This window comes from Bufo gargarizans, chromosome 4, assembly GCF_014858855.1.
Source record: "Bufo gargarizans isolate SCDJY-AF-19 chromosome 4, ASM1485885v1, whole genome shotgun sequence".
Classification (NCBI taxonomy): domain Eukaryota; kingdom Metazoa; phylum Chordata; class Amphibia; order Anura; family Bufonidae; genus Bufo; species Bufo gargarizans.
In genome coordinates, this window is record NC_058083.1 from 481,660,656 (window position 1) to 481,686,504 (window position 25,849).

At 43.1% G+C, this 25,849-nt stretch overlaps 1 protein-coding gene across 3 annotated transcripts in view; it reads left to right on the forward strand.

Moving 5' to 3' along the window:
- LOC122934711 (WD repeat containing planar cell polarity effector) overlaps positions 1-25,849 on the forward strand; it is a 404,198-nt gene that overhangs the window by 246,862 nt on the left and 131,487 nt on the right. For all 3 annotated transcript variants that reach the window (XM_044290369.1, XM_044290370.1, XM_044290368.1), the window contains exon 14: positions 10,072-10,174. In XM_044290369.1, the coding sequence (XP_044146304.1) occupies positions 10,072-10,174 (103 nt within the window). The remainder of the gene's footprint in view (positions 1-10,071; positions 10,175-25,849) is intronic.

A 25,849-nucleotide genomic window follows, 5' to 3' on the forward strand; every position in this document is an offset into this window, starting at 1 on the left:
CCTGCTGGTCAATGTTAGAATGGCATTGCAATTAAAATGCAATACACTATAGGGATAGTGCATTGCATTTTAAAAGCAATCAAAATGCTGAACGCCGTAAACATTACGGTGAACGCCGTAAACATTATTTTTTTTTTAAATACACAGAATTGCTAATTTATTCTTAGTTGCCACTGAAAAAAACATAATAACAAGCGATCAAAAAGCGCCATTTACTCCAAAATGAAAAATACAAGTCATCCCGCAAAAATCATGCCCTCACACAACTCCATAGAAAGAAAAATAAAAGTTATAGATCTTGCGAAGCGGCAATGCAAAAACATTTTTTTCTATTAAAGAAAGGGGTTTTTTTTAGCAAAAAAAAACAGTAGAACGTAAAAAAATTATTGTGTTTGGTATCATTGTTATCGTACTGACCCAGAGAATAAAGATATTAGCGTATTTTTTGCCTCAAAAGACGGGGGAAAGGGGGGGAAAAATGCCCCTGCATCTTATGGGGGCGAATACTAATGAGCGCTTCTATTATGGAAGTGCTAATTAGTACCGGAGGACCGGGAAACAGTGAAGGCTCTGTACTCACCGCTTCCTGGTCCTCGGCTGTAAAGGCTGTGCACAGTGTGAGGGCGCGCTGTGACCTCACGCTGTGTGCGCCAGTTCACAGCACAGCAGATGGAGGAGGAGGAAGACTGAGCGCGGGCGGTGAGTGGGTTTTTTATTTTACGTTTTCTGTGGCATGTGGAATGCTAACAGGCAATGGGGGCTGATGAGAGGCATGGGGCTCTTATCTGAGGTCTGATTGGGGTCTGATCTGAGGTCTTACTGGGGTCTCATTAACATATTGGGGGTCTGATAGGGGCTGTGAGCTGAGGTCTGATTAACATTGGGGTTCTGACTGCTGGTCTGACCTGAGACCTAATGGAAAAAAAAAATGTCTTATTATTCTCCTCTAAAACCTAGGTGCGTCTTATGGGGCAAAAAATACGGTATGTTATTTATATCGAAAAATGAAGGCTGTAAAATTTATAAAAACACAGTGGCAGTATTGCTGTTTTTCCCATCTCCCTCCCAGAAAGAGTTAATAAAAGTTAATCGGAAAGTTATGTGTACCCCAAAATGGCGCCATTAAAAACTACAACTTGTCCTGCAAAAAACAAGCCATCATAAAGCTATATAGACAGAAAAATATAAAAGTTATAGCTCTTGGAACGCGATGATGAAAAAAGAAAGAAAAACAGGCTGGTCACTAAGGGGTTAATACTCCTAAATATATTCCATGTATGATTAATTTTTGCTTTTTTATAGTTTTCTTTTCTTTTCTATCTTGTTTGTTTGTGATGTGCATTCAGTGTATACGCTGGGAGCATTTCCCAATGCTTACACTGATGTACCCATGTTTGCCTGACATACTGTACATTGGACTGCATTTTTGTAAACTTTACAAGAGGATCCCGTAATAGAGTATACCGTGCTGTGTATTTTTTTTAATGTGGGTCAATGACAGAGGTTTCTAAATGTATAGGCGTGCTTTTGGCAACACATTTCCTTTTATTATGTAATATTGTTTATCACTGTGATAATTTGGTTGATTCACATTATCATAATTATAAATTTATAATCACACTGCGTATTTCTAGCTATTTACTAAAAAAAAGTTTAGTAAAAGTGTATTGCACAACCCTGCTTCATGCTGTATGTTTCTTTAGGGTGCTCTCTCCCTCGCTCTTAAAGGACTAGTGCACACAGAGGCTAAAATGTCCCTATCCAGTGGCAGTTTTCTGTGCCTGAGCTTTAGGTTGCTAGCTTGTCTAGTCTTGCATTATTACATTGTTCTGTTCTCCCGTTCCCCCGTTCCCGACCTCTGCCTGTTTACCAGACTGACACTCTGCTGCCTGTCCTGACCACTGCCTGATTGCTATATTGACAATGTGTCGCCTTCCCTGACCTATTTCTTGACTGCCATACTGCACAAACTCTGCCTCTCCTGGCCTCAACTTCTCCAATGACCATACTTGCCCTTGTACCAAGTGTCTCTTGGTCCACCTGGGTCAACACCATCTGTACAGAGACTTCTTCTAGACGTAGCGGCTTGGTGGCCCCCGTAGTAAAGTTCAGATCCCCGTAGGGGGTGAAAGGGGGAAAACCAGGGTGTACCTTAACAACACCCTCAGGAGTAGGCCTAGCCAAAACTGTTCAGTAGACACAGTGGATCAACACCCTCTTCATTTTAACCCTGTTGTACCTGGAGCTGTTTCCTCAATTTTCAGGACCGAGCAGTGTCGAACAATATTAATGAATTAATCATTTCAGAATAAAATTTGTATACTCCTGTAACGTCTCTTGTACTAATCTATGGTCTTTAAGTATTAGTAGAAACACTCTTAGAGAATTGTTTTCTGTTTGTTTCTTGGACAGAAAATCTTTACCCTAATGGTCCATTCACACGACCGCAAATGGCTGGCACTGTAATAGAAATGCCTTTTCTTGTCCGTGGCTGCGGACAATAATAGGACATGTTCTATTTTTTTTGCGGGGCCGCGGAACGGAGCTGTGGATGCGGGCAGCACACGGTGTGCTGTCTGCTTCTTTTGCAGCCCCATTGAAAATTAATGGGTCCTCACCGTTCCGCAAAATTGTGAAACAGATGCGGACCCATTTTGCAGATGTGTAAATGAACCCTTATCTAATGCAGACTGAACCCGCTGATCATCTCCTTTATTGGGTGGCCTGCAGATGCTAAAGATCAGGCACATTAGATTTCAGATGCCTGGTCCTTTTGTCCTCAGGGAGCCTGGCAGTAGCTTTGTCTCTTCTCCCCATTCACTACATATGCATCCTTAGTTGAGCATGTATTTGTATGGGACAATCGGAGAGATAGCTGTCGGCCAAAAAAGCATTTGGCCGACAGGAGTATAATGTGTATGGCCAGCTTTAGTCTTTATAGGATGTTTGTCTTCAGCCTTGGGTTTTAATGTAGATTGCACCCTGTGTGTCTTGTAGATCACCATTAAAGTGACAAATTATAAACGCCTCTGCCAGTGCATTATAGAAGAACAATGATGTGACATGGACTTCAAGAGGTTTTACACTTCGTCCACTCTTTGTGCCTCCCACTAAATTAGCTACAAAAGTCAAATTATCCATGCCTTAAATGGCTTTTCTTAAAGCACCATGTGAGTTTTTTGTTTCAGAAGAGCCTTATCCACAATGTCTCAGCAAGGTCAGGTAGTCAAAGCAAATACAGCTATTGCTTCTTACCCAGCATGTTACTGCCATGCAGCTATTTGTATGGATGTCTACATAACAATGGGTAGAAAACCTTTGCAAATTCTTTTCATAGTTGTGTTTGCTTTCCTTTTTTTACATAATGAACATATTATGGACTCTTTAACGGAGATTTTAACAGTAGATGCTAATAGTGTTTATCCTATAAAGTAACTTGACCTGCCAGATTGATCCCATTCAGAATGATAGATGTGTTGCACCAGGAAGACTTTAATTTGGAGGGTTTAAAAACAATTCAATAATTACTTGAAAGAAGCATTGTGAACCAAACTGATTTGTCCTTATGTAATTACAGAAGTCATTTTTTTTATCACTAGATACAGTAGATATCCTTTCAATAGGCTTCCTGAATAGTTTTTTCTCAGAAGTGAGCTGCAAATGTGTATCATATAGGCAAACAGTAATTACAGAATGACCTGCAACAGCATATTAGGCATGTAACTGCTCAGTAAACACCCATTCACAGAGGAAATGATGGCAAGAGTGAGCTCTCGATCATGATCATTGCTCTATGTAAACTTGTCCGCTGAGAAACATAAGAACGCTTGTTTGCCGCTGATCTCGTCTTTTATGTGGACATTAATATCATCATTTCTTGGCAGGACACCTCCCCATGTAAACAGTCATTAGAAGAAAGAGGATCCCGAGCCCCCCCATTTTTCCTACCCGTGGTTGTGATCCAATGGAGTGGTGGGGGTGAAGGAAACAGCCAAGTTCTGTATTCAGCTTTTCCCCTTCGTCCATAGACAATGAATGTCGTGACAGCGGGCCTACTTGATTACCTTCTGTTCAAACTTAAGCCTGTATTACACAGGCCGATTGAGCAAGCGATTGTTGGCAGGGAAGCGTTCTCTCCCGGCAATCACCTGCTATCTGGCGGAGGAGATTGCTGCTATTACATACACCGATCTCTTCCACAGCATGGGGAGGAGCGATTGTTATGCCATCGCTTGTCCCCCCAGACAGATCGTAATTTGATCTGCCGCCGCCAAATAATAATTTTTAAGCGTGCTTAAAAATCACAATTGGCCCATGAACGAGTGTTTGCTCGTTCATCGGGCAATCAGCAGCAATATTACACTGCATGATGATCGCTAATGATCTTTGAACCAGAGAGGGTCCCAGTGGTGTGGCTCCCAGCAATCAGATATTTATCACCTATCATTAATGTCCTTTGTAGAATTAGCCCCTTAAGGCCCTATTAGACCGAACCATTTTTGGGCCAATAATTTGGAACAATCATTCCTGATAATTGACCTGTATAATTCTGCTGATGATCAGCCGATAAACCAGCAAACACTTGTTTGTCGGCTGATTTGCCTCTTTCATTAGGATTATTGGCGGCACATCTCTTTGTGTAATCAGGGGTGTGCTGTAGATAATCCATAGAACTGAATGAGGGGGAACCATTGTGGTAGAAATTGTTTCCTCCACATTCACTTGTCACGGATGGTGTTGCAGAAAGCTGGAACTTATAAATAAACATCCAACTGGCTTGATCCCAAACTAAGGAGCATATGGGTGAGCCTTATGAAACCCCTAGAGCTCTCCCTGACTGCTATGCCCATGCAAAGGTCTTTATGGTAGACGATTGCATGCCCACGTACCTGATACTATGTGACACCTGAAAACCCTATAATAGTGAGGGGACACGACCACCGGCTCCCTGCACTTAATACGGACAAAGTCAGGGTCACCTAGAATCAAGCAGCAAGGAAACACAAATAATGGAAACAGACTTATCTGAGGAATCAGCAGAAGCAGCATCCAGAAGTGAACAACTCATCCAGGAAGAAGTATAAACCGCAAAGTGAGGCAGTATGGGAGGGAATATAAAGGGAGACAATTAGTGTAAATAGGTGACAGCTGGGAGAAGGAAAGGAGATGACAAAGTGAAACCAAAACAAAGAACGTCATGCAAGAGGTAGAGAAGAACGTCTAACAGACCTTCTCACAGAACTGGCGGTGACATCACTTTGTATTAACCAGTGTAATAGGACAAAGCAAACAACGGCCGATGTAAATGTTTATTGTCCATCGGCGCTGATCCTGATCCTCAGCGAATACGTGGCCATCTAATAAAATATTTTACAGTTTTCAAACCTGCACCTAGATCTGAATACCTTTGTAATTGCATGTAATTAAATATTTAGTATAGCCACTAAGTTATTCAATAAAATGTATCTGTATAGCGCCACCTGCTGTTTGTTTTTTCCCATTGTCCAGCTCACTGAGAAGGCCACACATGCTCAGGTTCATCCTTCAACTGCCTCCTGAATTGTGATAGGGAGACTATGCACACGCCCCCTGAGCTGTAATAGGGAGAGAGCTGCACCAGAATGAACACGCCCCCTTATCTGCAGCAGAAAAGACACTCCCCTTGAGCTGTCAGCTTGATATAAATCTGGCAGAGCAATGAATGAGGTTCTTCATCTTTAATATTACTGGCTTAATTTATGAAGAATAAGTGTTTCCTATTTCTACACATTTAAATTAATGGCAGTTATGGAAACCTATGAATGAGGGGAGAGAAATTTATAGCAGCAGCACATCGTTAGAACATAAGCTGAATTGTCCAGCTCTCCCTGGTAGAAAGGTCTGACACCATTGTGACCAAATCACTGCTACGTGTTCACTGTTGTCATAAAAGTGGCACTGAACCTAAAGTCTACGGTATGTATCTGTGAATAACATGTGGCTCTTCAGGTTTTGTGACCATTTGAAAAGAGATGTCTCATCTAAACTATTCCTACCCATATACCTTGTTAGGCAAAGTGGACATTATTCTGTGTGTCCCCCACTGGAAACCCACGTGTGCCAAAGCAGAGAGCTGCTAACAAACAGTGGCTCTTACTCTGGTAGATTGTGGCCGTCCATACATTATATGGACAGCCTCCGTGTAATACTACAGTTCTTTGTGGTGGATACCGCAGAGAAAATGGCTAGCTGGCTGCACCATCCCCAGACTGGTTGCCGGTGGTCTCAGGAGCAGGACCCATGACAGTAAGATGACCTTCAGATTGGCTTCAGTATAAAAGTGGTTAACTGTGGTGAGACAATGGCTTTTAAGGGGGTTATCTCATGAATAATGTAAAAAATTCTAATCATATAGTTCATGACAATCTCTTTCTAACAAAGCTATTACCAGCTCCAATTGATCTGCTAGAATTTTCACGCTGGCAAATTAGGGGGGTGTCCTGCCTCCTTCAGCTGGTGGCAGTTGAAGTATGGAACTGAGTATGTGCATCCACAGCAGTGAGGTGGACAGATAAATTAGAAAAAGAGCCAAAAGCAGGTGGTGCTATACAGATCGAATATCTCTGACTATGCTAAATGTTTAATTGCCTGCAATTACAAAAGTTTTCAGGTCCAAGTGCTGGTTTGAAAACTGTAGAATATGTTTTGTAGGACAACCCCTTTAAATATTTCAGGCACTCACAAAATGTTATTTTCTTGTCTGTTCTATACAGAATATTATGAGATAATCTATAGATACAATGAGGAACAGAAGTATTTGAACCCCCTGCGATTTTGCAAGTTCTCCCACTTAAAAATCATGGAGAGGTCTGAAATTCACATTGTAGGTGCAGAGACAGAATAAAAAAATAAAAAAACAGGAAATCACATTGTATGATTTTTAAAGAATGTATTTGTCTTGCACTGCTGAACATAAGTATTTGAACACCTGAGAAAATCTGTGTTAATATTTGGTACAGAAGCTTTTGTTTGCAATTATAGAGGTCAAACTTTTCCTGTAGTTCTTGACCAGGTTTGCACACACCGAAACTGGGATTTTGGCCCACTCCTCCACACAGATCTCCTCTAAATCTGTCAGGTTTCGGGGCTGTCACTGAGCAACAGGGAGTTTCAGCTCCCACCAAAGATGTTCTATAGGATTTAGGTCTGGAGACTAGGCTACTCCAGAACCTTGATATGCTTCTTACGGAGACACTCCTTGGTTATCCTGGCTGTGTGCTTCGGGTCGTTGTTATGTTGGAAGACCCAGCCACGACTCATCTTCAATGCTCTGACTGAGGGAAGGAGGTTGTTCCTCAAAATCTCACAATAAATGGCCCCATTCATCCTCTCCTTAATACAGTGCAGTCGTCTTGTCCCCTTCGCAGAAAAGCACCCCCAAAGCATGATGTTACCACCCTCATGCTTCACAGTAGGGATGGTGTTCCTTGGATCCAACTCATCCTTCTTTTTCCTCCAAACACGAGTGACGTTTAGACCAAAAAGTTCTACTTTGGTCTCATCTGACCACATGACTTTCTCCCATTCCCCTTCTGGATCATCCAGATGGTCATTAGCAAATTTCAGACGGGCCTGGACATGTGATGACTTAAGCAGGGGAACCTTCCGTATAATGCATGATTTGCAAACATGACGTCGTAGTGTTCTACCGACCGTGACCTTTGAAACTGTGGTCCCAGCTAGGGGTGGGCGATATAGACGATATGCGATATAAACAATATAAAATTGGCCAAACATAGAGATTTTGTTTATATCGCCAGATCGCAGTAGAACATGGCATGCGCCACTCTCGGCACGCACCATGTTCTCCTGGGCCGGCACAGTGGAGAAGGAGAGAGTTCCTCCCTCCCCAGTGTGTGCGGCTGCCGCTGACCACCAATGAGAACAGACTAGGAGGAGGAGGGAAGGGACTGTGGCCACTGCGCCACCAATGAGAACAGAGAGGAGGGGAGGGACTGTGGCCACCACACCACAATGAGAACAGAGGGGAGGGGAGAGACTGTAGCCACTGCTCCAGCAATGAATATAGTTAATATGCCTGAATACAAACGTAGCCTGCATGTGCCAGCCATATTCCATACCTGGCCTCTATTACTGCGCACCGTGATCCGCCACAATTAAACCCTCAGGTCCTGAGGGGTTAATTGTGGCGGATCATGGCGCGCAGTAATAGAGGCCAGGTATGGGATATGGCCGGCACATGCAGGCTACGTTTGTTTTCAGGCATATTAACTATATTCATTGGTGGCGCAGTGGCCATAGCCCCTCGCTTCTACTCCCACCTCTTCTAAGTATTATATTGCGCTCCCTCCACATGATTAAATCATTGGTAGCAGTGGCCCCAGGGTGGCAGCTTCTGATCGGAACCCCAGCAGTGTAATCGCGGGGCTCCGATCAGTTACCATGTGTACTATGCACAGGGCAGCAGGGAGAGTGTGAAGTCCTATTCACCCTAATAGAGCTCTATTAGGGTGAATAGGACGAGGGTTCTAGCCGCTAAGGAGCCTAAGTTATTAAATAAAAAAAAATAAAAAGGTTAACTCCCCCGAAATATAGAATATATCGCGATATATATCGCATATCGCAATATAGATTTAAGGCCATATCGCCCACCCCTAGTCCCAGCTCTCTTCATGTCATTGACCAGCTCCTCCCTTGTAGTTCTGTGCTTATTCCTCACCGTTCTTATCATCAGTGATACCCCACAAGGTTGAGATCTTGCATGGGGAGACTGACAGTCATCTTTAGCCTCTTCCATTTTCTAACAATTGCTCCAACAGCTGATCTATTTTCACCAAGCTGCTTAGCAATTGCCCCGTAGCCCTTTCCATCCTTATGGAGGTCCACAATTTTGTCTCTGGTGTCTTTTGACAGCTCTTTGGTCTTGCCCTTGGTAGTAGTTGGCGTCTGACTGACTGTGGGGTGGACAGGTGTCTTTAAAGAGCTCAGACAGGTGCTACTAAGTTAGATTAATGAGTGGAGTAGAGGTGGACTTTTTAAAGGCACAGTAACAGGTCTTTAAGAGCCAGAATTCTTACTGTTTCTGGGGTGTTCAAGTACTTATGTTCAGCAGTGCAAGACAAATTAATTGTTTTTAAATCATACAATGTGATTTCCTCAATTTCTTTTATTTTTTATTCGGTCACTCAGATTAGGAATGCACCTACAATGTGAATTTCAGACCCTCCATGATTTCTAAGTGGGAGAACTTGCAAAATCGCAGGGGGTTCAGATACTTCTGTTCCTCACTGTACATGCAGCTGTGACTAACACTAGTACGTTGGGCAGTAGCCTGCCTATACGGCTATTTTATAACAACCAGAGTGAACCTATAACAGAGCATAGCACCCACTGATAAATCAGATACCCACATTTGCCCTGAGAATCTGTCAGAAGAATACCGGATGACAGAGCAGACGCAGGCGACCAAAAAACTGCCTTGGTCTGCTGACTGTCAGCTCTAGAAGGGGCAGTTTGATGAGAGAAATCTAATCACTGCATGTACATTTCCCTAATGTATAGGGCTATATTTGCCTTTCTCACACTGCTGGTGTATCTACTGTTTATATAGTTAAACAGTTTGGGTACATTTACTGCAGTTTTGTGATATTAAATAACCCTTGACAATTCCATTAGGAGACTCAATTAAACGCCTGTGAAGTGGCATAATTTTGAACAGTATGTACTATTAATTCAAAGGTGTCTTTGTCCAAAATTACAGATTCCAGCAGTTGACTTTTCAAAGGCATAGGTTGGTCAGAAAGTGCAGCATAAGCTGGCAAGTAAAATATATGCTTTTTACTTCCTGAAATGTGTTTGATTGCCTGGCTGGAGATAAGGTGTGCGTAAGATGATACATTTGCATCGCGGAAGAATGAAAATTGAGAAAATTAAAACGTAACTGTGGGTTCATCAGACCTGTCTATGTTCTGTGATCTGGGCAATAAAAGATTCTTTTTCTTTGAAATTCTTCTTTGTTGTGCGCCCAAGATTCATTTTAGATTAATCTTTTATTTTGCTTTATTTCCAAAGGACATCCATTACCTTGCACTAGATAAGGGTGAATGGGCACTAGCTAAAGTGGCAAAGAAAAAGGCTGAGGAAATAGATGCAGAATCAATAAACGCTGGAGTTGGTAAGAATTAAGGCTATTTAAAAAGCTGCTTTTTCTGAATCAATACTTTTTCTGTACTGCTGCAATGTTACAGATGTGGGGGGTTATTGGTTAGTTTCTAGGGAAGAAGAATTAGTGGAGATAAGCTTCAAATACCACCTGCCGATCCCTGACTTCACAGAGGACAGATCCACTTTGAATAAAAAATGAGGAAGAGTTGGCAGTGAACTGATTACATATACTGTATAGTCGTACGTTCTGCATGTCGTGGTAATCTAGTTTGTCAAATTGTGCTCCTTTTAGAGGTTGTTTGTATTGTACTCTGCACAGTTCAACTGGACGGAACGTAAGTAACTTGGGCGCCTAATATTGGGAAGATGGCTTATTGGATCGCTTGTTCGCGATAATTGGCCCGTATAATCGTTCAGTCAACGAACAAGCAAATGCCTGTTTGTCGGCTGATTGGCATCTTTCATCAGGATGATAGATGCATAATTATCGGGCAGTACATCTCACTGTGTGAGCGGTCATGCACACGACAGTGTTTTTTCACTGTCAGTGATTTGGCTTCAGTGGTCCGTGTCCGATTTTGCTTCAGTTGTGTTTCATTGTGTCTTCCTTTTTTTTTTTTTTTGTCTGACAGGGAAAAAAAGGAAGGTTAATGAAAAGTGTAATTTTATTGCACCAAGGTCTTGTAGAAAAAAACGGACGCGAACACGGATGACATACCAGTTGTGCATCCATTTTTTTTGACGGACCCATTGACTTGAATGGGTCCGTCCTCCGTTTTCCACTGGCAAGAATAGGACAGGTTATATTTTTTTGACGGACTGGAATCACGGCCGTGGAGAAAAAACGGAGGACTATCAGTTTTTTTTCACAGCTCCATAGAAATGAATGGGACCTCCGCTAAACTGTGAAAAATGACGGAATGGACGCGCATGCACACAACGGTCGTGTGAATGAGGCCTTACAGGGAGCAGCATGCAGCACTGTTATCCATTAAGATAGTGGAAACCATGACGTAACATAATGCAAAGGAAAGTTAGACTAGCACCTCCAAACTATGTGTAAAAAGGGGGTTCAATGTAAAAGCAAACATGGACTAACAATGTGCTACTTCTTGTAGTCCTGGAACATGTTATAAGTCCGCCACACGTTGTTACCGTGTTTCCCCGAAAATAAGACCTACTTCTAGTTTTGCCTTGCGCTGTAATATAAGGCATCCCCCCAAAAATAAGGCCTCCCCGATAATAAAGCCACCCTAGTATAAGGCCCCCGAAGCTACGCTACCGTAAGGAGTCTGACTCCTCTGGACCCTATGGGCGCCGCCACGCAGCTCACTGATTGGCCGCAGCACAGGCAGTGCAAGGTCTCTTTAAATCAGAGAGCCCGCGCCGCCGCAAGGACAAGCTGCCGCCTTCTTCCGCTCGCTCTGCCCTGACGGAGTCTGGCTGACTGACAACTTGGCTGGCACGGACACACAGGGGTGACAGGGGGGGGGGAATATCTGATGGAAGGTGGGGGGATGTCTGGCGAAGGGGGGGGGGGGACTAAATACCTGGCACAGGGGAGGGGGATCATTTAAAATGAGACAGGGGGATCACTTAAAATGGCACATGGGTTTTAGGGTGGGGAGGGGGATCATTTAAAATGACACAGGGGGATCAGAAGGGGGTACTAAAATGGTACGGTAATCCCCCCCTCTGATTCTCCTGTGCCATTTTGATTCCCCCTTCTGATCCCCCTGTGTCATTTTAAGTGATCCCCCTCCCCACCCTGATACCCCTGTGCCATTTTAAGTGATCCCCACTCTGATTTTTTTGTTCAACAATAAATGTGTACCGTATTCTTCTTCATGGAAAAATAAGACATCCCTGAAAATAAGACCCAGCGAATCTTTGGGAGCAAAAATTAATATGAGACACTGTCTTATTTTCGGGGAAACAGGGTAACAAGGATCAGACCCTGTCCCATAGTGGGACAAAAAAATTAAGTAAAAAAATAAAGTTAATAAAATTAAAGTTTTACAAAAGGCCTCAGGTTGGCCGTCCCTGCCCTAGAGATACATATGATATGTATTGCCTTCACAATTTAATTCTCCAATGTCTGGAGAGATGTAGCTAGATTTCTTTTAACAAATATTTTATCAGTTTACCATCACAAACAAATAAATAGGTATTACAGAAATAGTTGAGAATACACTTACATTATAGCATATCAAAATATAGTAGGAGCAGAGCAAATCAGGCCGTGAGAAAGAAGTAAAACCCAAAATGTAAATATACAGTGGTCACATACCTGAGAAATGAAACCACAGATGTGTTATTAGGGTCCCAAAAAGAAAAGGATATAAAATGAAAAAAAAAAAAACTAGTTTAATTCACACAAAAGGCCTGCTTGATTATGCAACAGTGTAAATACCATATCAGTGTTAGGGAGGAAGGAAACAAGAACAACTTGACTATCAACTGGACCACCGATAATCGAGTGCAGAAATAAGCAAGAAAGAAGTTTGATCAATAGGTGTTTCCATGTCTTGATATCTAGGTGTCATCACCCAAAAGGAAAGTTCAGGTTGGTAGTGGAAATGGCTTACATTAACCAGAGAGCCCCGAATAGGTCAGCCATTTCTCCTAACTGCGCCTGAAAGAGTTGAGAGACTATTACATTTTACAATTACAATTAACTATACTCGTAATCTCAGGCAATGTGGGGACAGATGTTCTCATCCAAAGTTTTTAGCTATACAGGATCTGGTGACTGACAAAATATCAGCTAGAATAACTAGATGTGGAGTGCGTATATCATCAGTACCCAGGGATAGTAGAGCTACATAGGACCTCCACTGAAAATTAAAGGAAAGGATTGGAATAATGTTATAAAGGAATATAATGAGGTGTAATCAAATTATATTTTAACCAGATATGTAGTAAGTTGCCCACTGATACATGACATCGCCAATACTTCCGCGTATAGCCAAGGATTGGGGATACATTTTTGACAATACGGAGTGCAGTACCGTCGGTATAAGAGTTTTTTTAGAGGATTCTAAATGAGTAGCAGAATGTAAAGTTTTAGAACTATGTAAACAGGCTTGTGGCCATTGTTCATCAGTGAAAGTAGAATTAAGATCCATCTTCCATTTAGATGTGTTAGAGGGTACAGGTAAGATAGACAAGTAAGCTTTAGACATGAGGGATATCTGAGCCACTTCACTTGCTGCACTGTAAGGGTCCATTCACACGTCCGCAATTTCGTTCCGCATTTTGCTGAATGAAATTGCGGACTTATTCATATTTATGGGGCAGCATGATGGGCTGCCCAGATCCGGAATTGCAGATCTGCACTTCCAGGTCCGCAATTCTGATTCCGAAAAAATAGAACATGTCCTATTCTTGTCCGCAATTGCGGACAAGAAAAGGCATTTTCTATTAAGTGCCAGTTTTATCAGTGGGGCTTCGAATGGGACATGTTGTCCTAAAAAACTGTCTAGCAAAATCTGCCTTCCAAAAACCGTATTGCATTCCATTCCTTCTGCCCGTACAGCAGTTTACGACCACATATGGGGTGTTTCTGTAAACTACCGAATCAGGGCCATAAATATTGAGTTTTGTTTGGCTGTTAACCCTTCCTTTGTTACTGGGAAAAATAGATTAAAATTGAAAATTTGCCCAAAAATTGAAATTCTGAAATTTCATCTCTATTTGCCAACAACTCTTGTTTAACACCTAAAGGGTTAACGACGTTTGAATATCAGTTTTGAATACCTTTAGGGGTGTAGTTTCTTAGATGGGGTCACTTTAATGGAGTTTCTACTCTAGGGGTGCATCAGGGGGGCTTCAAATGGGACATGGTGTCCAAAAAAAGTCTAGCAAAATCTGCCTTCCAAAAACCTTGCTTTGTAACTGGAAAAAAAAAAATATTAAAATGGAAAATCTGCCCAAAAAGTAAAATTTTGAAATTGTATCTCTATTTTCCATTAATTCTTGTGGAACACCTAAAGGGTTAACATCGTTTGTAAAATCGGTTTTGAATACCTTGAGGGGTGTAGTTTCTAGAATGGGGTTATTTTTGGGTGGTTTCTATCATGTAAGCTTCACAAAGTGACTTCAGATCTGAATTTCAAGATTCACTTCTAAACTTCTAAGCCTTGTAACGTCCACCAAAAATAAAGTGTCATTCCCAAAATGATCCTAACATGAATAAGACATGGGAAATGTAAAGTAATAACTATTTTTGTAGATATTAATATGTATTATAGAAGTAAAGAAAAAGAAACTTGGAAATTCGCAAATTTTTCAAACATTTTGGCAAATTTGGTATTTTTTTATAAATAAAAAGGATTTTTTTTACTCCATTTTACCAGTTTCGTGAAGTACAATATGTGACGAAAAAACAATTTCAGAATGGCCTGGATAAGTCAAAGCGTTTTAAAGTTATCGCCACATAAAGTGACACTGGTCAGATTTGCAAAAAATGGCCTGGTCCTGAAGGTGAAAATGAGCCCGGTCCTTAACCACTTCAGCCCCGCTAGCTGAAACCCCCTTCATGACCAGAGCACTTTTTACACTTCTGCACTACACTACTTTCACCGTTTATCGCTCGGTCATGCAACTTACCACCCAAATGAATTTTACCTCCTTTTCTTCTCACTAATAGAGCTTTCATTTGGTGGTATTTCATTGCTGCTGACATTTTAACTTTTTTTGTTATTAATCGAAATGTAACGATTTTTTTGCAAAAAAATGACATTTTTCACTTTCAGCTGTAAAATTTTGCAAAAAAAACGACATCCATATATAAATTTTTCACGAAATTTATAGTTCTACATGTCTTTGATAAAAAAAAAAAAATTTTGGTGGAATGCTGGGGAATGTGTTTTGGGGTGTCATTTTACATATACCCATGCTGGGTGAGAGAAATATCTTGGCAAAAGACAACTTTTCCCATTTTTTTATACAAAGTTGGCAATTGACCAAGATATTTTTCTCACCCAGCATGGGTATATGTAAAATGACACCCCAAAACACATTCCCCAACTTCTCCTGAGTACGGCGATACCAGATGTGTGACACTTTTTTGCAGCCAAGGTGGGCAAAGGGGCACATATTCCAAAGTGCACCTTTCGGATTTCGCAGGCCATTTTTTACACATTTTGATTTGCAAAGTTCTTCTCACACATTTGGGCCCCTAAATTGCCAGGGCAGTATAACTACGCCACAAGTGACCCCATTTTGGAAAGAAGACACCCCAAGGTATTCCGTGAGGGGCATGGCGAGTTCCTAGAATTTTTTTTTTTTGTCGCAAGTTAGTGGAATATGAGACTTTGTAAGGAAAAAAGAAAAAAAAAGAAAAATCATAATTTTCCGCTAACTTGTGACAAAAAATAAAAAATTCTAGGAACTCGCCGTGCCCCTCACGGAATACCTTGGGGTGTCTTCTTTCCAAAATGGGGTCACTTGTGGCGTAGTTATACTGCCCTGGCAATTTAGGGGCCCAAATGTGTAAGAAGTACCTTGCAATCAAAATCTGTAAAAAATGGCCTGCGAAATCCGAAAGTTGCTCTTTGGAATATGTGCCCCTTTGCCCACCTTGGCTGCAAAAAAGTGTCACACATCTGGTATCGCCGTACTCAGGAGAAGTTGGGGAATGTGTTTTGGGGTGTCATTTTACATATACCCATGCTGGGTGAGAAAAATATCTTGGCAAAAGACAACTTTTCAAATTTTTTTATACAAAGTTGGCATTTGACCAAGATATTTTTCTCACCCAGCATGGGTATATGTAAAATGACACCCCAAAACACATTGCCCAACTTCTCCTGAGTACGGCGATACCAGATGTGTGACACTTTTTTGCAGCCTAGATGCGCAAAGGTGCCCAAATTCCTTTTAGGAGGGCATTTTTAGACATTTGGATCCCAGACTTCTTCTCACACTTTCGGGCCCCTAAAAAGCCAGGGCAGTATAAATACCCCACATGTGACCCCACTTTGGAAAGAAGACACCCCAAGGTATTCAATGAGGGGCCTGGCGAGTTCATAGAAATTTTTTTTTTTTTTGCATAAGTTAGCGGAAATTGATTTTTTTTGTTTTTTTCTCACAAAGTCTCACTTTCCGCTAACTTAGGACAAAAATTTCAATCTTTCATGGACTCAATATGCCCCTCACGGAATACCTTGGGGTGTCTTCTTTCCGAAATGGGGTCACATGTGGGGTATTTATACTGCCCTGGCTTTTTAGGGGCCCTAAAGCGTGAGAAGAAGTCTGGAATATAAATGTCTAAAAATGTTACGCATTTGGATTCCGTGAGGGGTATGGTGAGTTCATGTGAGATTTTATTTTTTGACACAAGTTAGTGGAATATGAGACTTAGTAAGAAAAAACAAAAACACAAAAAATTTCCGCTAACTTGGGCCAAAAAAATTTCTGAATGGAGCCTTACGGGGGGGGGGGTGATCAATGACAGGGGGGTGATCACCCATATAGACTCCCTGATCACCCCCCTGTCATTGATCACCCCCCTGGTAAGGCTCCATTCAGACGTCCGTATGATTTTTACGGATCCATGGATCGGATCCGCAAAACACATGCGGACGTCTGAATGGAGCCTTACAGGGGGGTGATCAATGACAGGGGGTGATCAGGGAGTGTATATGGGTGATCACCCCTCTGTCATTGATCACCCCCTGTAAGGCTCCATTCAGACGTCCGCATGATTTTTACGGATCCATGGATACATGGATCGGATCCGCAAAACACATGCGGATGTCTGAATGGAGCCTTACAGGGGGGTGATCAATGACAGGGGGTGATCGGGGAGTGTATATGGGTGATCACCCCTCTGTCATTGATCACCCCCTGTAAGGCTCCATTCAGACGTCCGCATGATTTTTACGGATCCATGGATACATGGATCGGATCCGCAAACCACATGCGGATGTCTGAATGGAGCCTTACAGGGGGGTGATCAATGACAGGGGGTGATCAGGGAGTGTATATGGGTGATCACCCCTCTGTCATTGATCACCCCCTGTAAGGCTCCATTCAGACGTCCGCATGATTTTTACGGATCCATGGATACATTGATCGGATCCGCAAAACACATGCAGATGTCTGAATGGAGCCTTACAGGGGGGTGATCAATGACAGGGGGTGATCAGGGAGTGTATATGGGTGATCTCCCCCTGTAAGGCTCCATTCAGACGTCCGCATGATTTTTACGGATCCATGGATACATGGATCGGATCCGCAAAACACATGCGGATGTCTGAATGGAGCCTTACAGGGGGGTGATCAATGACAGGGGGTGATCGGGGAGTGTATATGGGTGATCACCCCTCTGTCATTGATCACCCCCTGTAAGGCTCCATTCAGACGTCCGCATGATTTTTACGGATCCATGGATACATGGATCGGATCCGCAAAACACATGCGGATGTCTGAATGGAGCCTTACAGGGGGGTGATCAATGACAGGGGGTGATCAGGGAGTGTATATGGGTGATCACCCCTCTGTCATTGATCACCCCCTGTAAGGCTCCATTCAGACGTCCGCATGATTTTTACGGATCCATGGATACATTGATCGGATCCGCAAAACACATGCGGATGTCTGAATGGAGCCTTACAGGGGGGTGATCAATGACAGGGGGTGATCAGGGAGTGTATATGGGTGATCTCCCCCTGTAAGGCTCCATTCAGACGTCCGCATGATTTTTACGGATCCATGGATACATGGATCGGATCCGCAAAACACATGCGGATGTCTGAATGGAGCCTTACAGGGGGGTGATCAATGACAGGGGGTGATCGGGGAGTGTATATGGGTGATCACCCCTCTGTCATTGATCACCCCCTGTAAGGCTCCATTCAGACGTCCGCATGATTTTTACGGATACATGGATCGGATCCGCAAAACACATGCGGATGTCTGAATGGAGCCTTACAGGGGGGTGATCAATGACAGGGGGTGATCAGGGAGTGTATATGGGTGATCACCCCTCTGTCATTGATCACCCCCTGTAAGGCTCCATTCAGACGTCCGCATGATTTTTACGGATCCATGGATACATGGATTCGGATCCGCAAAACACATGCGGATGTCTGAATGGAGCCTTACAGGGGGGTGATCAGGGAGTGTATATGGGTGATCACCCCTCTGTCATTGATCACCCCCTGTAAGGCTCCATTCAGACGTCCGCATGATTTTTACGGATCCATGGATACATGGATCGGATCCGCAAAACACATGCGGATGTCTGAATGGAGCCTTACAGGGGGGGTTATCAATGACAGGGGGTGATCAGGGTGATCACCCCCCCTGTCAATGATCACCCCCCCTGTAAGGCTCCATTCAGACGTCCGCATGTGTTTTGCGGATCCGATCCATGGATCCGTAAAAATCATGCGGACGTCTGAATGGAGCCTTACAGGGGGGTGATCAATGACAGGGGGTGATCAGGGAGTGTATATGGGTGATCACCCCTCTGTCATTGATCACCCCCCTGTAAGGCTCCATTCAGACGTCCGCATGATTTTTACGGATCCATGGATACCAAAACACATGCGGACGTCTGAATGGAGCCCTACAGGGGGGTGATCAATGACAGGGGGTGATCAGGGAGTGTATATGGGTGATCACCCGCCTGTCATTGATCACCCCCCTGTAAGGCTCCATTCAGACGTCCGCATGTGTTTTGCGGATCCGATCCATGGATCCGTAAAAATCATACGGACGTCTGAATGGAGCCTTACAGGGGGGTGATCAATGACAGGGGGGTGATCAATGACAGGGGGGTGATCAATGACAGGGGGTGATCAGGGAATCTATATGGGTGATCACCCGCCTGTCATTGATCACCCCCCTGTAAGGCTCCATTCAGACGTCCGCATGTGTTTTGCGGATCCGATCCATGTATCCGTTGATCCGTAAAAATCATACGGACGTCTGAACGGAGCCTGACAGGGGGGTGATCAATGACAGGGGGGTGATCAGGGAGTTTATATGGGGTGATCAGGGGTTTATAAGGGGTTAATAAGTGACGGGGGGGGGGTGTAGTGTAGTGTGGTGTTTGGTGCGACTGTACTGAGCTACCTGAGTCCTCTGGTGGTCGATCCTAACAAAAGGGACCACCAGAGGACCAGGTAGCAGGTATATTAGACGCTGTTATCAAAACAGCGTCTAATATACCTGTTAGGGGTTAAAAAAATCAGATCTCCAGCCTGCCAGCGAACGATCGCCGCTGGCAGGCTGGAGATCCACTCGCTTACCTTCCGTTCCTGTGAGCGCGCGCGCCTGTGTGCGCGCGTTCACAGGAAATCTCGCGATTTGACGCGCCGATGCGTCCAGGAGGAATAAATCAACCACCTCCCGGACGCATCGGTGCGTTAGGCGGTCGGGAGGTGGTTAAAGGGCTTCTGTCACCCCACTAAAGTGATTTTTTTTTTTTGGGCTAGTGAAATTAGTTATATTGCGATATATGACAATATAATTGTGTTACTTACTTTGATCCAGCAGTTTCTGCAAAAAACGAAGTTTTATAATATGTAAATTCGGTCTCTACCAGCAAGTAGGGCGGCTACTTGCTGGTAGCTGCTGCAGAAATCCACCCCCTCGTCGTGTTGATTGACAGGGCCAGCCGGGATCTCCTCCTCCGGCCAGCCCTGTCGGCATTTCAAAAATCGCGCGCCTGTGTTGATTCGGAGCAGGCGCTCTGAGATGAGGAGGCTCGTCTCCTCAGAACTCCCTCAGTGCGCCTGCTCCGATGACATCACCGAAATAGAAGACGTCATCGGCGCAGGCGCACTGAGGGAGTGCTGAGGAGACGAGCCTCCTCATCTCAGAGCGCCTGCGCCGAATCAACACAGGCGCGCGATTTTTGAAATGCCGACAGGGCTGGCCGGAGGAGGAGATCCCGGCTGGCCCTAGTAGCCGCCCTACTTGCTGGTAGAGACCGAATTTACATATTATAAAACTTCGTTTTTTTCAGAAACTGCTGGATCAAAGTAAGTAACACAATTATATTGTCATATATCGCAATATAACTAATTTCACTAGCCCAAAAAAAAAAAATCACTTTAGTGGGGTGACAGAAGCCCTTTAACCCCTTAGGGACACAGCCTTTTTACACCTTAGGACCAGGCCATTTTTTGAAAATCTGACCAGTGTCACTTTAAGTGCTGATAACTTTAAAACGCTTTGACTTATCCAGGCCATTCTGAGATTGTTTTTTCGTCACATATTGTACTTCATGACACTGGTAAAATAAAGTTAAAAAAATATTTTTTTTTGCATAAAAAAAAGTCAAATTTACCAAAAATTGGGAAAAATTTGCAAATTTCAAAGTTTCAGTTTCTCTACTTCTGTAATACATAGTAATACCCCCAAAAATTGTGATGACTTAACATTCCCCATATGTCTACTTCATGTTTGAATTATTTTGGGAATGATATTTTATTTTTTGGGGATGTTACAAGGCTTAGAAGTTTAGAAGCAAATCTTGAAATTTTTCAGAAATTTACAAAAACCCAATTTTTAGGGACGAGTTCAGGTCTGAAGTCACTTTGCGAGGCTTACATAATAGAAACCACCCAAAAATGACCCCATTCTATAAACTACACCCCTCAAGGTATTCAAAACTGATTTTACAAACTTTGTTAACCCTTTAGGTGTTGCACAAGAGTTATTGGCAAATGGGGATGAAATTTGAGAATTTCCTTTTATTGCCTAATTTTCCATTTTAACCCATTTTTTCCACTAACAAAGCAAGGGTTAACAGTCAAACAAGACTGTATCTTTATTGCCCTGACTCTGCCGTTTACAGAAACACCCCATATGTGGCCGTAAACTACTGTACGGCCACACAGCGGGGCGTAGAGTGAAAGGTGCGCCGTATGGTTTTTGGAAGCCAGATTTTGCTGGACTGGTTTTTTGACACCATGTCCCATTTGAAGCCCCCTGATGCACCCCTAGAGTAGAAACTCCATAAAAGTGACCCCATCTAAGAAACTACACCCCTCAAGGTATTCAAAACTGATTTTACAAACTTTGTTAACCCTTTAGGTGTTGCACAAGAGTTATTGGCAAATGGGGATGAAATTTGAGAATTTCCTTTTATTGCCTAATTTTCCATTTTAACCCATTTTTTCCACTAACAAAGCAAGGGTTAACAGTCAAACAAGACTGTATCTTTATTGCCCTGACTCTGCCGTTTACAGAAACACCCCATATGTGGCCGTAAACTACTGTACGGCCACACAGCGGGGCGTAGAGTGAAAGGTGCGCCGTTTGGTTTTTGGAAGGCATGTTTTGCTGGACAGTTTTTTTGACACCATGTCCCATTTGAAGCCCCCTGATGCACCCCTAGAGTAGAAACTCCATAAAAGTGACCCCATCTAAGAAACTACACCCCTCAAGGTATTCAAAACTGATTTTACAAACTTTGTTAACCCTTTAGGTGTTGCACAAGATTTAATAGAAAATAGAGATACAATTTCAAAATTTCACTTTTTTGGCAGATTTTCCATTTTAATATTTTTTTTCCAGTTACAAAGCAAGGGTTAACAGCCAAACAAAACTCATTATTTCTGGCCCTGATTCTGTAGTTTACAGAAACACCTCATATGTGGTTGTAAACTGCTGTACGGGCACACGGCAGGGCGCAGAAGGAAAGGAATGCCATACGGTTTTTGGAAGGCAGATTTTGCTGGACTGGTTTTTTTGACACCATGTCCCATTTGAAGCCCCCCTGATGCACCCCTAGAGTAGAAACTCCATAAAAGTGACCCCATCTAAGAAACTACACCCCTCAAGGTATTCAAAACTGATTTTACAAACTTTGTTAACCCTTTAGGTGTTGCACAAGATTTAATAGAAAATAGAGATACAATTTCAAAATTTCACTTTTTTGGCAGATTTTCCATTTTAATATTTTTTTTTCCAGTTACAAAGCAAGGGTTAACAGCCAAACAAAACTCATTATTTCTGGCCCTGATTCTGTAGTTTACAGAAACACCTCATATGTGGTTGTAAACTGCTGTACGGGCACACGGCAGGGCGCAGAAGGAAAGGAATGCCATACGGTTTTTGGAAGGCAGATTTTGCTGGACTGGTTTTTTTGACACCATGTCCCATTTGAAGCCCCCCTGATGCACCCCTAGAGTAGAAACTCCATAAAAGTGACCCCATCTAAGAAACTACACCCCTCAAGGTATTCAAAACTGATTTTACAAACTTTGTTAACCCTTTAGGTGTTGCACAAGATTTAATAGAAAATAGAGATACAATTTCAAAATTTCACTTTTTTGGCAGATTTTCCATTTTAATATTTTTTTTCCAGTTACAAAGCAAGGGTTAACAGCCAAACAAAACTCATTATTTCTGGCCCTGATTCTGTAGTTTACAGAAACACCTCATATGTGGTCGTAAACTGCTGTACGGGCACACGGCAGGGCGCAGAAGGAAAGGAATGCCATACGGTTTTTGGAAGGCAGATTTTGCTGGACTGGTTTTTTTGACACCATGTCCCATTTGAAGCCCCCCTGATGGACCCCTAGAGTAGAAACTCCAAAAAAGTGACCCCATTTTAGAAACTACGGGATAGGGTGGCAGTTTTGTTGGTACAAGTTTAGGGTACATATGATTTTTGGTTGCTCTATATTACACTTTTTGTGCGGCAAGGTAACAAGAAATTGCTTTTTTGGCACCGTTTTTTTTTTTTTGTTATTTACACCATTCATCTGACAGGTTAGATCATGTGGTAATTTTATAGAGCAGGTTGTCACGGACGCGGTGATACCCAATATGTATACAATTTTTTTTATTTATGTACGTTTTACACAATAATTTCATTTTTAAAACAAAAAAAATGTTTTAGTGTCTCCATAGTCTAAGAGCCATAGTTTTTTAAATTTTTGGGCGATTATCTTAAGTAGGGTCTCATTTTTTGTGGGATGAGATGACGGTTTGATTGGCACTATTTTGGGGTGCACATGACTTTTTGATTGCTTGCTATTACACTTTTTGTGACGGAAGATGACAAAAATGGCTTTTTTTACACCGTTTTTATTTTTATTTTTTTACGGTGGTCATCTGAGGGGTTAGGTCATGTGATATTTTTATAGAGCCGGTGAATACGGACGCGGCGATACCTAATATGTATACTTTTTTTTATTTATGTAAGTTTTACACAATGATTTCATTTTTGAAACAAAAGAAATCATGTTTTAGTGTTTCCATAGTGTAAGAGCCATAACTTTTTCAGTTTTTGGGCGATTATCTTGGGTAGGGTATGATTTTTGCGGGATGAGATAACGGTTTGATTGTTACAATTTTGGCATAGATGCGACTTTTTTGATCACTTTTATTACCTTTTTTGGGAAGTAAGGTGGGCAAAATTCCAATTTCATCATAGTTTTTAATTTTTTATTTTTATGGCGTTCACCGTTCGGGTAAAGTAACATTACCGTTTTATAGATCAGGTCGTTACGGACGCGGCGATACCAAACATGTGTAGGGAATTTTATTTCTTTCATTTTTAATCAGTGATAAATGTGTTTTTTGATTTTTACTTTATTTTTCACTTTTTTCACTTTTTTTTTGACCCAGACCCACTTGGTTCTTGAAGATCCAGTGGGTCTGATGTCTACATAATACAGTACAGTACAATATATAGTACTATACTGTATTTTACACTTTGTCTGAACAGATCTATGCCTTTCAGCATAGATCTGTTCAGCACCATGGACAGCAGGACGCCTGAGCAGGCGTCCTGTTGTCATGGGAACCTTCCCCGTCTGCTCAGTAGTGGCCAGAGCTGCGCAGACGGGGAAGGGTAAGGACGGGGCTCTGGGGGGGCTGTCTGGGGGCTCTCTCCCTCTCCATTCGGGGGACTGCAAAGGCACAGCAGCCCCCCGATGGGAGAGGGAGGGAGCTCCCTCTTACTGTTAACCTTTTCCATACAGCGGTCCGTACGGACCGCTGTATGGAAAGGGTTAAACGGCTGACATCGCATCACCGATGTCAGCCGTTTATACCAGGGTGCCAGCAATGTGCTGGCACCCTGGTATACCCACTAGACGCCAACGATTACGCAATGGGAGGCGGGCGGGGGATCGCGATCCCGCCTACCGCACCGCCCGCCTCCCGCACCGCCCGCACCGCCCGCAACCCTCCCCCTGCACCTCCCACCGTGCCCAAATAACTCAGGGGTGCAGGGGGAGGAATACTGGACAACGTTTTGAAACCTAAAGTTTCTGATCCCCGCGGTCAGGGACCGCGGGGATCATAAACTGCAGATATCGCAGCAAACCGCAGGTCTGAATTGACCTGCGGTTTGCCGCGATCGCCGACATGGGGGGGTCACGGGACCCCCCCGCGCATTTAGCCTAGGTGCCTGCTCAATGATTTGAGCAGGCACCGGGTTCCGATCACTGCCAGCCGCACGGCAGTGATCGAAAATGCACAGGGCGTACATGTACGCCCTGTGTCCTTAAGTACCAGGGCACAAGGGCGTACCTGTACGCCCTGTGTCCTTAAGGGGTTAAGGGGTTAAGCTTGCACTTAAAAATGGATAAGAGCTCAGTTGTGGTTAGGGCTGATACAGATATAAACCATCAGGATCACACCGTTTTTGCACACATATACCCTGCGATATATGGGGGGATTGCAACTTCTGAATTTAACATGTCAATAAAAATCAAAGTAACTTTTTGAATCACTTTTTGAGCTGAATGATATTTTCTTCTCCAATCACACCTAAAGTGAATGTAACTTCTTAGAGTCTCTCTGCAATTTATCAGGCAGACGTTTGGCATTACATCTCTCCTCCATGGACATAACTATAGCCATAGCATTCATAGCGTTTCCTATGGAGCCCAGAGGTTAAGGGGGCCCAATCAGGTGCAAGAACATTGTACCTTTTTGTGGGGAATAACAATATGGTGGCTTTTTGCTGTAATGTTGGTTTTCTGATACCTTGTGCTATTATACATACCTATAATTTTTGCTACTTATGCTGCTGTTTTCATTGTCTTGCACTTATTTTGCTATCTGGCCCTATGAATTGCAGGTGCAATACGCCAGTCCTGCAGGGTGAGCGAACGTGAGGCCACAGAGGACAGTTAACCGACCGAGGATTGCTATTGGTACTCACAATTTTTAATATACCCTGGGCAGGCGTACAGCAGTGATGGAGAGGCTGGCACATAGCTCCTCTGGTGCCCTCTCTGGGTATAGGGACCAGGCCTGGTGGTAGATGAGGTGCCCTGGGTGTTGTAGGTTTAATGTGCCAGTGGCAAGATCCCTTATAGTTCGTGACGCCAGTGCCGGTAACGGTGGCACACCGATTTATTGTAGGAATAATTGAGGTACACACAGTTGTAGTGAACCAGAACTTCTTTTTACTGAACAGTTCAACTATATACCGGTTTCAGTTAGTTCCATATGCAGGGTCTTGATAACAGGCAGGCTTCACATAAATGGCAGGCAAAGTCTTTGCAAGATACTCAGAGGGAATAACACTCACAGATCAGGCTGTACTTTCTTCAGATCCTGTCTGGCTTTCTCCAAGGCCCGTATGCCCTATAGCTGGCTTTATCCTTGGGTAGGGAAACCTCCCTCTGGTATAAATCCTCTTGCTGTAAATATCCTTCTGCCCTTCAGCTTTCTACTTGGCTGGATAAAATTGGCTCTG